This window comes from Anneissia japonica, unplaced genomic scaffold (genome assembly GCF_011630105.1).
Source record: "Anneissia japonica isolate Jap-2015-1 unplaced genomic scaffold, ASM1163010v1 scaffold1826_len1998817_cov189, whole genome shotgun sequence".
Taxonomy (NCBI): Eukaryota; Metazoa; Echinodermata; class Crinoidea; order Comatulida; family Comatulidae; genus Anneissia; species Anneissia japonica.
This window is the reverse complement of record NW_022742159.1, coordinates 1,593,411-1,606,278: the sequence shown is the minus strand read 5'-3', so window position 1 is coordinate 1,606,278 and position 12,868 is coordinate 1,593,411. Positions and strand designations below refer to the sequence as shown.

Sequence of the window (12,868 nt, the reverse complement as noted above, 5' to 3'; positions counted from 1 at the left end):
TTCAAAATACCTATGCCTGCAGCAGTTGATTTTTTTTTTTGCCGTAAAACCAAAATAGTTTCATGCATGCCGACTTGCCGATCGGTTAGCGTGAGCCCTGACTGAACTCTGCAGAAACTTCACATCGATCTTCGCATCGCGATGTAAAACAAAATGTCGGAAAACTTTTCTTTGACGCATGCGCATTTGCATAAATGTCTACACACACACATGCACACTACACACAATAAAAAACATAGGAAATAGCAAGAGTGATTACAATAGTTCCTATTGCATTACATGCATAGGAACTAATAAAGTTCTTATAAACATAAACAATGGGTTTAGCAATCCCCAAAGGACTTGCGATATGTTTATTCATTTTGTAGTATTAATTTGCATTCACCATACAATAATAAAGTATTAGAGTATACTTTTAAATCATCTCATTCTCGATTGCAAATTTGTTTCTGGATAAAGCATAAAGAAAGTGAAATAACAAAATAATCTTACTTGTTAAATTCCATTGCATCAACAGCAAGGACATCTAATCCAGGGAATGCACGTCCAATAGCGTTCAAATATGGCGCAGTCTCTGCCGAGAACTTGCACCACGGTGCATAAAACATCACAAACGCACATGATGTATTTGTTGCATTCGTTACGCTGACTATCTCCAACAATTGAGTGGTATTTAAAATTTTAACTGCAGCAGTTAAATCATCAGGAGTCTGTTTAGCAATGCAAGGGTACTTTACTTTTCTTACATCTGTTTTGTTAAACTCTGTAGTGGTGTTACCATTGTTATCATTCTGTGTTCCAGAGTTTGATACATTAATTAACATATGCATAAAATGTTCTTCTTTATTGTAAGTGGAGAAATCATTTTGTTTTAATATTGGCAATGATGTATTTCCCACTTCTGGTTCAAAATCTGTTTCTGCTGCAATCATATTTCTGGAGCAGCCCATAAATCCTGCAAAAAAAAAAAAAAAATACAAAAAAAAAAATAATGATAATAATAATAATGAAAATAATAATAATAATAATAATGAAAATAATAATAATAATGAAAATAATAATAATCGTTATTTATTTGCATCCGTGCATTTTCTTTCCATCAGTTTTTTTTCAGCGCACAATGCATAGGAAACCAAATGATTTCAACCTAACACAATCTTTTGATTGGTTAAAAAGGGTTAAATTCATGAAATGACGTCACGTCACCTATAACCTCTCAGGCAGTGGTTGGCCTACTTCTTGCTGAACTTGCTTAGAAGTGTGCAAAGCATCGGAGATTTTGTTTTACTGTAAAAGTATTTTAATCGTGTGAAAGATACCTCAAAAACTGGCTCAAATTTGCGCAAAAGACTGCGTGGAATTCAGCACTTATTTTTAGAAATGCCTATAGAGGCCTAGGTTCTGCGTGGAGGATATATTTCCCGAACATGCGACCGGCCTTACTTTTACAGTCTGGGACACTCGCTTGGAAGATGATTAAAAGTATCTATTTAGGTGTGTTAAAAAACAAATAATGAATGTTTTGTATTCGTGCAATGGAAAGAATATTTTTCGTTGAAAAATTGACTGTTCCATCAACTCATGGAAGTATTCTTCACTTTGCACTTCATTATTTGTTTAATCTGTAAAGCATTACATTCTATAAAGGAACAGATTTAGAAACTGTATTTTCGTTAGTTTCGCAAATGAGCTTTGCCAGTGAGAATGTGCATGAAAGTTTAACGTCCACCTTACTTACCAATATGAAAAACAGAGATGATACATGAGGGTTTAACTATCAACAATGTCACCAGCATGGACTAGGCCTAGGGTAAATCTCATTTTATACATTAGAACAGGAGTGGGCATAAAAATATGTCAGAGGACCAAACAACAGAAAATATATCCTAGAGCCGCCACTGGTTGTCGGGCCACATGCCACTCACGGCTTCACTTTGCCCACCTGTGCCTTAGAACATATTATGCTTGCCAAAATTTACTCAAATTTGCATCAAAAATTTCTAGGAAAATAGATGCGCAACAGAATCGTACAGTAAGTAATTATTTCATAATCCTGCATCTCTGTGTTCATAATCGATACTCAAAAACAGATACTCATGCATATGAAACCAGAGACCTCAAAAAAAGAGACCTACGCTTATGAAACCAGAGACCTCGAAAACAGAGACCCATGCATATAAAACCAGAGACCTCAAAAAAGAGACCTACGCTTGTGAAACCAGAGACCTCGAAAAAAGAGAAACACACATATGAAACTAGAGACCTCGAAAACAGAGACCCATTAAATATTGTTCAATAAGTAATCAATTGCACGTATGCCTATATACAGCATGTTTTTGGGTGGATTACGTCATATGATTATGATCAGCCTTGGCAGCGCCAGCGGAGTAGAAAGAAAAAATCCCTTAACCCCAGAAGGCCGGAACCCCAGTCAGTGGACGTCACAACTGGGTTGCCTGAAATAAAGTTGCATCTGTAACATGACTTGATTGCATGTATTTAGTTACTCCATTATTGGAGTGTGTGCGGCCACCGCCAAAACTCCGATCTTGGAGATTTTGCGTACTATACGTGAAACTCCAAAACTGGATTCTTCAAAACTTTTATTCAAACCTCTGATTTCGGAGTTTCTGCATACTAAAGCTTTCTCTATATAGAGAGTGGAAAAATTTAATCCGATTTCGGAGGTTTTGCGTACTATACGCGAAAACTCAAAAATTGGAGTTTTCAAACTTTCAATCAAACCTCCGATTTCTGAGTTTCTGCATACTATACGCAAAAACGCCAAAACTGGAGTTTTTATACTTTCAATCAAACCTCCATTTCAGAGTTTCTGCATACTATACGCGAAACCTCTAAAATCGGAGTCTTCAACCTCCGAATTAAACCTCCGATAAACAAGCTCTCTCTATATTAAGAGAGAGCAAAACTGTTAATCAACCCTCCGATTTCAGAGGTTTTGCGTACTATTCACGAAAACTCCAAAATCAGAAGGATACAACAATCATCATTCTCCCATTAGATAAAGGACGATCCACTGTCATTCTGAATTCAAATGACTACAAAGAAAAGGTGGAAGCCATGGTTAATGACACCGATGTCTACGAATTGCTGAAATGTAATCCAACACCTAATTACAAACATAAAGTTAACATCTTGGCCAGGCTGCTGAAAGAGAAGAAAATCACTAGTAAAGAAAAATATTGGCTTTTTCCCACCGCTGAAATTGTACCCAGGTTGTATTGCCTTCCAAAGATTCATTAAAGCCAAATTGGCTATTAAGGCCTATTGTAGACAATGTCAACACTGTATTCTACACTGTTACCAAATTCCTTACATCAATCCTGAGGCCACTAGTAGGTAACACAGAACACCATGTTAATTATTCAGGTGAATTGGCTCGGGAAACGGTTAAGCCAGATGAAACATTTGTCTCTTTCGATGTAGGTGTCCCTGTTTACAAAAACACCAGTAAAAGAGGCCCTGAAAGTAGTTAAGAACCGTTTAATAACAGATAGGACACTTCACGAGAGAACCAAACTACTGTACAAGTAACAAACATAATAGAGCTGCTTGAACTAATCGTCAACAAGACCTATTTCTCGTTCAACGGCAAAATGTACAAGCAAAAACAGGGCATTGCTATGGGAAGCCCCATCAGTCCCATATTAGCTAATCTGTATCTTGAGTGGCATGAATAACAAGCCATAACTACAGCACCGAGTAACATCAAGCCTGTGTTCTGGAAGCGGTATGTAGATGATGTGCTAGCCATCATCCCTGCAGGTACGACACACACACTCAATGCACATTTAAATAATATAGACATCACTAACAATATAAAATTCAATGCCGAACACATGACTAATAACTCAATTTCTTTTTTGGATATGCAAATCTAGTTTAAGATGATGGCACAGTTACTACTTCTGTTTACCGGAAACCCACACACACAGATCAATATTTACCCTTTGAATCACATCATCCATTAGTTCACAAACTGGGGCCTATTAACACGCTAATGGACAGAGCCGAGAAATTGGTTGTGGACAAGGATATGAGGGAGATTGAAATAAACAACATAGGGAGCAGGGGGAGTAAGGACTAGGGCTGCCAGATCTTCTACATCTACTAAAATACAAAAATCAGCTATTACAGACCATGCCATACATCACAATCACACACCACCACACAAACTGGGAGGCAAATATACTAGCAAAAGAACCCAAACAAAAAGATAGGCAGATCAGAGAGTCTTTGTATATACTGTATGGCGCAACAAAGAAAAAATCATGAACAGGGATCAAGGAGCACATGAACTCTCTCATCTGTACAATGATCTTACAGAATTCATACCAAGCCGGGCCCCGCACAACCTTTGACCTACATCCAGAGGCGGTGTACGACGTCATCAACAGATGACGTCATGACCAAGATAAATAACACCTAGCTGTCAGTTGATAAAGATCTCTGATAGGGATCGAAACGTTCTGAGTAAGTACTCCATTTCCATTTTAGCTTTACAAGAACAAAAATTTGCCACTATACAATTCCTGAAGCTAAATGAAATTCTTTCAAGATCCAAAATCAGAGTTTCAAAACTTTTAACCAACCCTCCAACTTCGAAGGTTCTGCGTACTATACGCGAAAACTTCAAAATTGGAGGTTTGATTAAAAGTTTTGCCATACTCGTTTTGCTTTCTCCCTATATAAAGAGAGCTTGTTTTAATTAACAGTACACAGAAACTCCAAAATTGGAGGTTTGAATAAAAGTTTGAAAACTCCGATTTTGGAGTTTTCATGTATAGTACGCAAAACCTTCAAAGTCGGGAGTTTTAGCGGCAGGCGCAGACACTCTGATTTTTGAGTAACTACATACCTCTTGATTGCTAATCCTAATTTATGTTGTTCTAAAAGCACAACTTTCAGCAATACTAAAGCTAGATTTACACTACTACGAAACGACATATCATTGCACAGTTTGTATTCTTCAACACTGCGTGCTTCTGTGTCGTGTCTAGTGTAAATGTAGCCATAAAAAAAATCATTCGATGAACCCTCCAAGGATATTTTTCTGGGACCCTGACTGAAACTCTAGTCGGCCTGTTTGTTCAACCCAATCGGACTTGTTGGAGCCCCCTGTCGGCAAATTACTGGAGTCACCAATGTTGTCACCTACAATAACAATGGCCATAGTAAGAAATTTGCAAGCTCTGGGAGAAATTTTGTTGATGTTGTATAACTGATTTTCCTAAAACACAAAAATGGTGCTTGAGAAAAACTTGGGACGTTTAATGAGATACAAATTTTTAGAGGTGGAAAAGGGGTGTAACCACCCTTCTTTTCCAACTTTGTTGGCTTGGTCTACTACTAATAAGTTCAATCCAACTCAGCCACAGTCAACTCAGCCACATGTCTACTCGACCACAGTCAAACAGTCAACTTGGCGACAGGCCACCTCGGCCACACATTAATAATATGAATGAATAATTAATATATTAATTTAGTATGATGGAATCCTAATTCTTGTTTTAAATAATACATTTGCAATATTATAACAAGTTTTTTTTTACTATTTCTTGTTACTCTGTACTCTACTAGAATACCTAATGTGTGCTGTATACAGGTATACTCACATAACCACGGTTTATTGTACGTAATAGTATTATTAATATTATTACTCTTCTTGTTAATTCAGACTTGGTTCACTGTAAAATGATTTTTTTTTTTTCCAGTGATAATACAACTTCCTATTTAAAAGGGAAGCTTAACATGAACATAAAACACATCACAAAAATTATTAATTAAAAGAAATCCATTTACATCATTGTTGTTCACATGAATAATTCGTTTCCCATAACCTGTGTCACCGACATGTCACCGGTGGACATGCCAACCCTACAAGGCCAACAAGAGGAGTCTGAAAAACTTCTGAGCGGATTTTTGGCAATGTGAGAGGAGTATTCCTAAGACATGAGTACCAATGTGATCGGATTGTAAACAGCAATTCAATACCAATGTGCAAGACTAGGCCCTAGCATAGGCCTAGACAGAAAATCAACACCACACCAATTACGACAAGCGTAACGTAGGCATCGCCTACAGTAGTTTTGATTTCAAACTGACAGGATACTTTCCGTTATTAATTTGCACGTTTGCGTGTGTTTTAGCTTCTTTTTTGGAGGAAGCTCAACATAGCCTACATCCATATCGCTCTCATTGGACTCACATTTTTTTGAAATCGTGCTTTACTAGACTGTTGTTAAAAAATCAGTAGACCATGGAGCACTATACATTTCAGAGTGCAGTGCAACTCTGACATCAATTTGTCCAATGAAATTTGTTTTTTCAAAATCAGTGGACCATGGAGCGCAAATAAATTTTTCGTATACAGTTCAGAGTGCAACTCTGACAGCGATTAGGTCAATGAAATTGGTTTTTGTCAAAATCAGTAGACCGTAAAGCGCAAATTATTATTTCGTATACAGTTCACAGTGCTGTTTTCAGGACGAAATTAAGTGGTCTTGTTCTTATCTAAATCATAGGATTATCCTTTTTAGTAGGAAATGTGCGATTTATTTCAGCTTGCTAAAATGTGTAAAAAGCGGAGATTTTCTACCCAAAATCGGAGTGCTGAGTTTTGCTTAAATAATCGAAGTAACTCTGCCGAAATCGGAGTGGTTGGCATGTCTGCACCAGTGATTCCTGCCATTGCCATTGACTGGTTCCTTGTCACTAACAAGATTGAACCATAGCACCATCTGGTTGAACAAAAATGGTGAAAATTAGAAAAAGGTCAGTCAGTATTACCATCAACAATACTAATTGTTCCTATTGTGGATAATTGTTTACTAGATTTTATGTGCCCAATTTTAACGTAATTCATTGGCTAGGTCTATGGTTTTAAAGAAAATTGTTATCATTTTATTTGCTAATTCATAGAAGTATGCAATTTACCTGAACTTGGATTTGTAGTTTTTATAATTTCATAGTTTTACGATTACTGTATGTCTTTGAAACAAATGAGTAGGTAACACTTTTTTGACTAACGATGAATTTTATTTCACAAGCTTTCGCCCAGTCAATAGGGCTTCATCAGGTGAGTGTATGTCTTTTTACTCTCGTCTTGTGTCAGTGTTTCAATGTGAAAAAATATGTTTTTCTTAATTATTAAGAATTAGAATTAGAGTATGAAGAAATATTATAAAGATTAGACCTTAAGTAGTACAACGATGATCTGAATTTTACTACAATCTATTGCGTACGTTATTTCAATCATGCTGTATGACTGTGGCCGAGCTGACTTGCGGCCGAGTTGACTGTGACCGAGTAAAGTTTTTAAGTGCAAACCATCAATAAATTTTAAGCCAGCACAAAGTCGACCTATATTGAGTTAATGCAGGACCAGGGCCAACTCATCTTCATATCTGAACGTAAACCGAACTTGGATTGTCTGGTCACTATGATTGATAGCAGTCAATTTTGACATCTTATACCATAAAATTTTATGCAAAGACCAGATGCAAAAGAAGAAGTGTGAAGTGTGTGTATTTATTTTTAAGGAACTAAAAAGCAGACTTTCTTTAGTGAAGAATGTTTTGATCGATGGACTCCGTTGCAGTATAAGCTTCTTGGGCATTCAATAAATTACTAATTCAACAATATTTACCATTTTTTTAGAGGGTCTGTTTTAGCGACACCTGGCACACTAGGTACAGTAGGCTTAGCAACTCCCTGGCCCTAGTTAGTAGTTAGGGTCCTAGCCTGGTTGGCCCTTCTTTCCTTATTAGTGAGCTTTCGATTCGTGACGGTGGGAAATGGGTACGGAGAGCTACCTGACCGTCACAAACGCCTCCCGTCCTGCTGTGAAAACATGTTTAGATCATTCTACCCGCTGCAAGACAGTGGCTCGTACACAAACGCCCTAAAGTTAACATCGAATGACTTGCAACGTTTTTCTTAGCCTAGCCTGGTACGCGATCTAAGGAACTGATAACTGCTGAGAATGCCGAATTTATGTGTAGTTCGTGAAAACATTGAAAATACGTATTTATATGGCTTTCTTGATGATGCAGAATTTGTTTTTATACAAAATAAATACGTCAAGAAATCCAGATTTCCAGTACAACAACTATGCCCCATTTGATTTAAACGGATACAATGACGACGAGTGTAACAGTTATTTTAGGTAAGGAGAGGCTGCTTGCACAGAAAGCTGAAAGGCCTAGGCCTAGGTTTTGTCTGTCATGCATCACACACAACTTTAATAAACATTCCCTGGTTCCCAGTGCGCCGCTTCCCGTCATATTTTAGACCGTACGTTAAATCGAGAGAAGACCGGTACTGAACTTACACGCATGCGCAGATACATTTTTGTACCATTTTGCCGTCCTCTCCTGTCTACCGTCATGGATCGAAAGCTTACTTTATTCGAAGTGTCTATGCTAACGCCGAGTCGTAAGCATTAATCATAGGTTATGCTTACACCGATCTATTTCAAGGGCGCCGCTTGCTTTGTGAGTACGAAAACGTTTTATTGCACAACTGCTCTGCTTGAAGCATATAAATGCATGTCGTTGCCAAGTTGTTGTTAACGAAAAAATGTGAATTATAGGGTAATACGCCTGCGCGCGATCCAAAAGCGGGGAACACATATGTTTGTCGCGTCAAAGGGATCTGTTGCCGAGTGATCTCCTTCTCAATAATACCTCCATGGAGTTATTAATGTAATGTAATGTAGTGGGATTTGGTATAGCGCATTATACCGAAGTCTCAATGCGCTGGTGATGTGTGGACTAGGAACTCAATCAATGACTTTCTTCGCCCCTAAGGGTCCCTTCATGTCTCTGTGCTACCCGGTAACCCGGTACCAGCAACTCTCGTCGTCCACCACAGGGGCTGTCTGTTCCAGTACACTGGGGTATCCCCCTACTCGTCTCGAAGGATGTACTGGGTTCTTTATAGTGCACACGAGCCATTATATACACTGGTCCTACGGTTTATAGTCCTTATCCGAGAAGACTTGTTCTACCACCAGAACCATAGGCGAGCGTGCCGTTCGAACCAGCGCCGATATTATGGCTATAGCTTGCGGCGCCCCTGCTAACCGCTCGGCCATTCGACTTACCTCCATGGAGGTATTATTGAGAAGGAGTAATACCTCCATGGAGGTATTATTGAGAAGGAGATCACTCGGCAACAGATCCCTTTGACGCGACAAACATATTTGTTCCCCGCTTTTGGATCGCGCGCAGGTGTATTACCCTATAATTCACATTTTTTCGTTAGCAACAACTTGGCAACGACATGCATTTATATGCTTCAAGCAGAGCAGTTGTGCAATAAAACGTTTGATTTTAACCCATTAAATATCTTTATAATGAACAATGTTTTGGTATGTTATTATTTGTATATTTCAGGAACGGATTCCGTAAAATATTTATGTTAAAATTACTTCTGTGTTCATTATAATTTTGTCTAAAGATTGACTGGTTCGACTATAAAGCTAAGTCAGCGTAAAACTGAAAAATACTCAGATTTAGGATTCATTTTTCGAATAGTTAACCCTAAAATGACTTAGTTTATTATAATCCTTAATCATGTATTAATTAATATCTGTTAAAATTAGAATTGGCGAATTTTGGCCAATTTATGAAAATTGAAGTTGAAATATACTATACTTTTATAGGTCATGTAAATGTTCCATTAAAATTCGAAACTTTTCTTGGAGGAAAATATTTAATTATGTTTGATATTTTATGAGAGATAGATGTATCAGCTTCAAAATAGAAAAAATTGCGCAGCCATAGTGATTGACAGTATGTAGTGCGCATTGAGAAAAGAAGGTGCTCTCCATTTCGTCATGTTCAATTTTTTGGTCAACTATGCCTGCTGAAAATTTGATGGCGGGGAACACATGGGACTTCAAAGGCATCGCGCAAACGTTCTTTATGCGCTGCGGCAACTTTGATCTTGGTTCATTTGCATAGCGGTGCGTGCGCGTGGCTTTGCCGAGTGATCTCCTTCTCAATAATACCTCCATGCTATGACTAATGCTTACGACTCGGCGTAAGCATGGCCACTTCGTACTAGGCCCCTAGCTAGGCCTATATTAATGCCGGCGCTAGCTAGGCTCGGCCTAGCCTGTTGAAGGAAAGCCCTACTTATAGTAGTAGGCCTGGTGCTTATGTGTGACGGCTTAGATAAAAGCAACTTTGCAATTATAATAATGCTATTGTAATATTCGATACCTGGCAGCCATAAGATTATTGAGTTCCAAATGCAAACGTACGAAATGAAGTTGTAGGGCACCATCCTATAACCATGCTATACTCTTTGCTATAACCATGCGATTAGAATAAAAAGTGTAAAGGCGCCACCAACGGTTGAGTATGTGTTTAGGCGTTTAGTATAAGAACTTTGGTGTCTTGTTGGTGTCTTGTTTTGGGTGTGAATACCGTAAACTAATTTACCTCCGTTTTGTAGACGCCCCATATAGGGTATCTATAAAACGAAGACCCTTAAGTATTTCTTGATATTCCTCATTTTATTCCGATGAAATAGGTACTTGGCAACTGTTTTCTGATGAATTTGAAATATTTTCAATAAGATTTTGAGAAGGAATTGGAGCCCGGGTCTTCGTTTTTCGGGTCTCGGTGTTCGTTTTGTAGACACACGTATAGGATGTCTATAAAACGAAGATCCTTGATAATATCACAAACAAAAGTTCAAATTACCTAGTAATTATGATTTTGTGACAGCCTGGTGTATTATCATTAAAAAAGAGAGAAAAAAATTTGGGTCTTCGTTTTTCGGGTCTTCGTTTTGTAGACACCCATTTGTCTATAAAACGAATTCAAGACCCTTAAGTATTTCTTCTCAAAACATTCTTTAACTGTATTTATTTTTACGAAAAATGGACATGAAAAACCAGATCACATCCTAAAAACAATGTATGCACCCTCGCCTCAGCATTAACTAAGACGTAAGCCTACTTCTGAGTCAGGTGCCGACTCGATCGATGGAGTTTAATGTTATACCCGGGAAGAGCGAAATCTGTTTTGAAAGGTGGAGGGGTGGCGGAGGGGGGGCGGGGGAGGGGGGGGCATTTCGTGAGTTGACACCGGCCTCAGACCCACATGGTTTGGGCTCAGGTGAGACAATTTGAGGAACTAGTACCTCTAGATGCAAGAAATGACACTTTTAGTGTCATCACATATTTATAGTCAAAATGAAGTGCCTACAAATTTCTCATGATCATTTATCAGGAATTTTCGGCAGCCATAAAGATCATATTATTATTATGTGTTGTTATGTACCGTAGAAAATAAAGCTTAAACACACTGTCTTCGAGTTGAGTATTTACTTTACATACTTTAAAGCCGTGATTTCACAACCTCAGCCCCACCATGGGTGGGGCTGAAGTGAGAACACTTTTATATAGTAAAATTCATCATCATCACCACCTTCCCATTAGTCAAAATGAGGCGCCAACAAATTTCTCATTCATGATCTTTATCAGGGATCTACTTAATATCAAAACAACTTAGGCCTAATAGCTTATACAAAGCTCTAACTGTGCTATAATAATTATGATCAACAAATCACAACTTTCTTTCTTGCCTTTAGCACAATTTTCTTCACTTTTTAATATTATTAATATTATTATCTATTTTCATTATCACAATCGTCATCATCATCATTATTATTGTAAGCAAAACTTTATAAAAGCCTGCAAAAAGATAAAAACCAAACTGAACCATACAAATATTACATATATCTTAAAAAGACTTGGTCTGAGATTTATGGATTTTGAGTGATCCTAGGAAAGAATTTGTATTGGCTAGCAAGAACAAGCTTTAAAATATTAACACTGTGTACAAAAGGAAGGGGCCACGGCTCCTCACTGGATGTCCCTGGTTTTAACCAATTACCACTCATTATCGTTATTCAATATACACAAAACACTCACCAAACATTTTATGATGTGCATTGACTAATATTTTGATGTTTAAGTCATAATAACATTATAAATTATATCATAAAAAAATGCATTGACATCACTATTTATTTCAGTGGTCTTTAATTAGAGGGAAATTATGAGTTGGGTCTACTAACATATCTTTGGTCTAAATAGAACAGCATAATTATTAAGAGATAGGAATTCAACCGGGCCGCAGAAAAGTGGTCTTCAATTGGAGGTACCTGTAATGAAGGTACTTAAGATTATGAGTGAGCCCTCTATCGTATGACACATAGGGTGTTGATAACAAGATACCAAAAAGGAACATACAAGGAAGTCAGAATAGTCTAGTGTATATTATACTAGAAATTGCAAATTGCAAGTGAAGAGCTGCGAAGTACTAACTGCATATTAATTTTCTTCGAACAAAATTATTTATGCGAGTCAAGTGAAAATAATGAATAATAAAAATATAACAAATAATATGAGACACGACCCATTGTCTATATTAGAACACTTCTGGGTAACAAAGTCGTAATTTTCATTTTTGTCAAAAAGTGTCTATAGTGGTGAATTGTGGTTTATGTTTTTTTTTAATAAAGTTTCAAAAATTTCTATGTATGTGGAAAATGTAGTTAATTACCAAAGGTTACAATTTTTATTTCAAAGACTGCATGGTCTAGGAAGTGTACATTTTTTTATGGGGCAAGTTTCCAAGGGCAGGTTTTCTAGGGGCGAGTTGACTGCCAAAGAGTGTTGCCAAAGTGCGAGCCAGCGTGTTATTTGATCACAAGTGCGAGACATAGCAAGTGTGAGCCAGCGAGCCATGACGTCACGACAATAATAGATATGCGACGTTAACGAGTTGTGTGAGGTATCGGCTGAGATTTGTGGAGTACAAATCAA

General features: G+C 37.6%; 1 protein-coding gene across 2 annotated transcripts in view; it reads right to left on the bottom strand.

The window, feature by feature from the left end:
- The window catches only part of LOC117119027 (thioredoxin domain-containing protein 15-like), a 16,695-nt gene extending 6,318 nt beyond the window's left edge, over positions 1 to 10,377 (bottom strand). The window contains exons 1-2 of one of the 2 annotated variants that reach the window (XM_033263819.1): positions 10,251 to 10,377; positions 493 to 955 (exon numbers count right to left, since the gene is read on the bottom strand). In XM_033263819.1, the coding sequence (XP_033119710.1) occupies positions 493 to 955; positions 10,251 to 10,314 (527 nt within the window). In that variant the 5' untranslated portion in view covers positions 10,315 to 10,377. The remainder of the gene's footprint in view (positions 1 to 492; positions 956 to 10,250) is intronic. The other variant, XM_033263820.1, reaches the window with a different exon arrangement.
- Between the last annotated feature and the right edge of the window lie 2,491 nt (positions 10,378 to 12,868).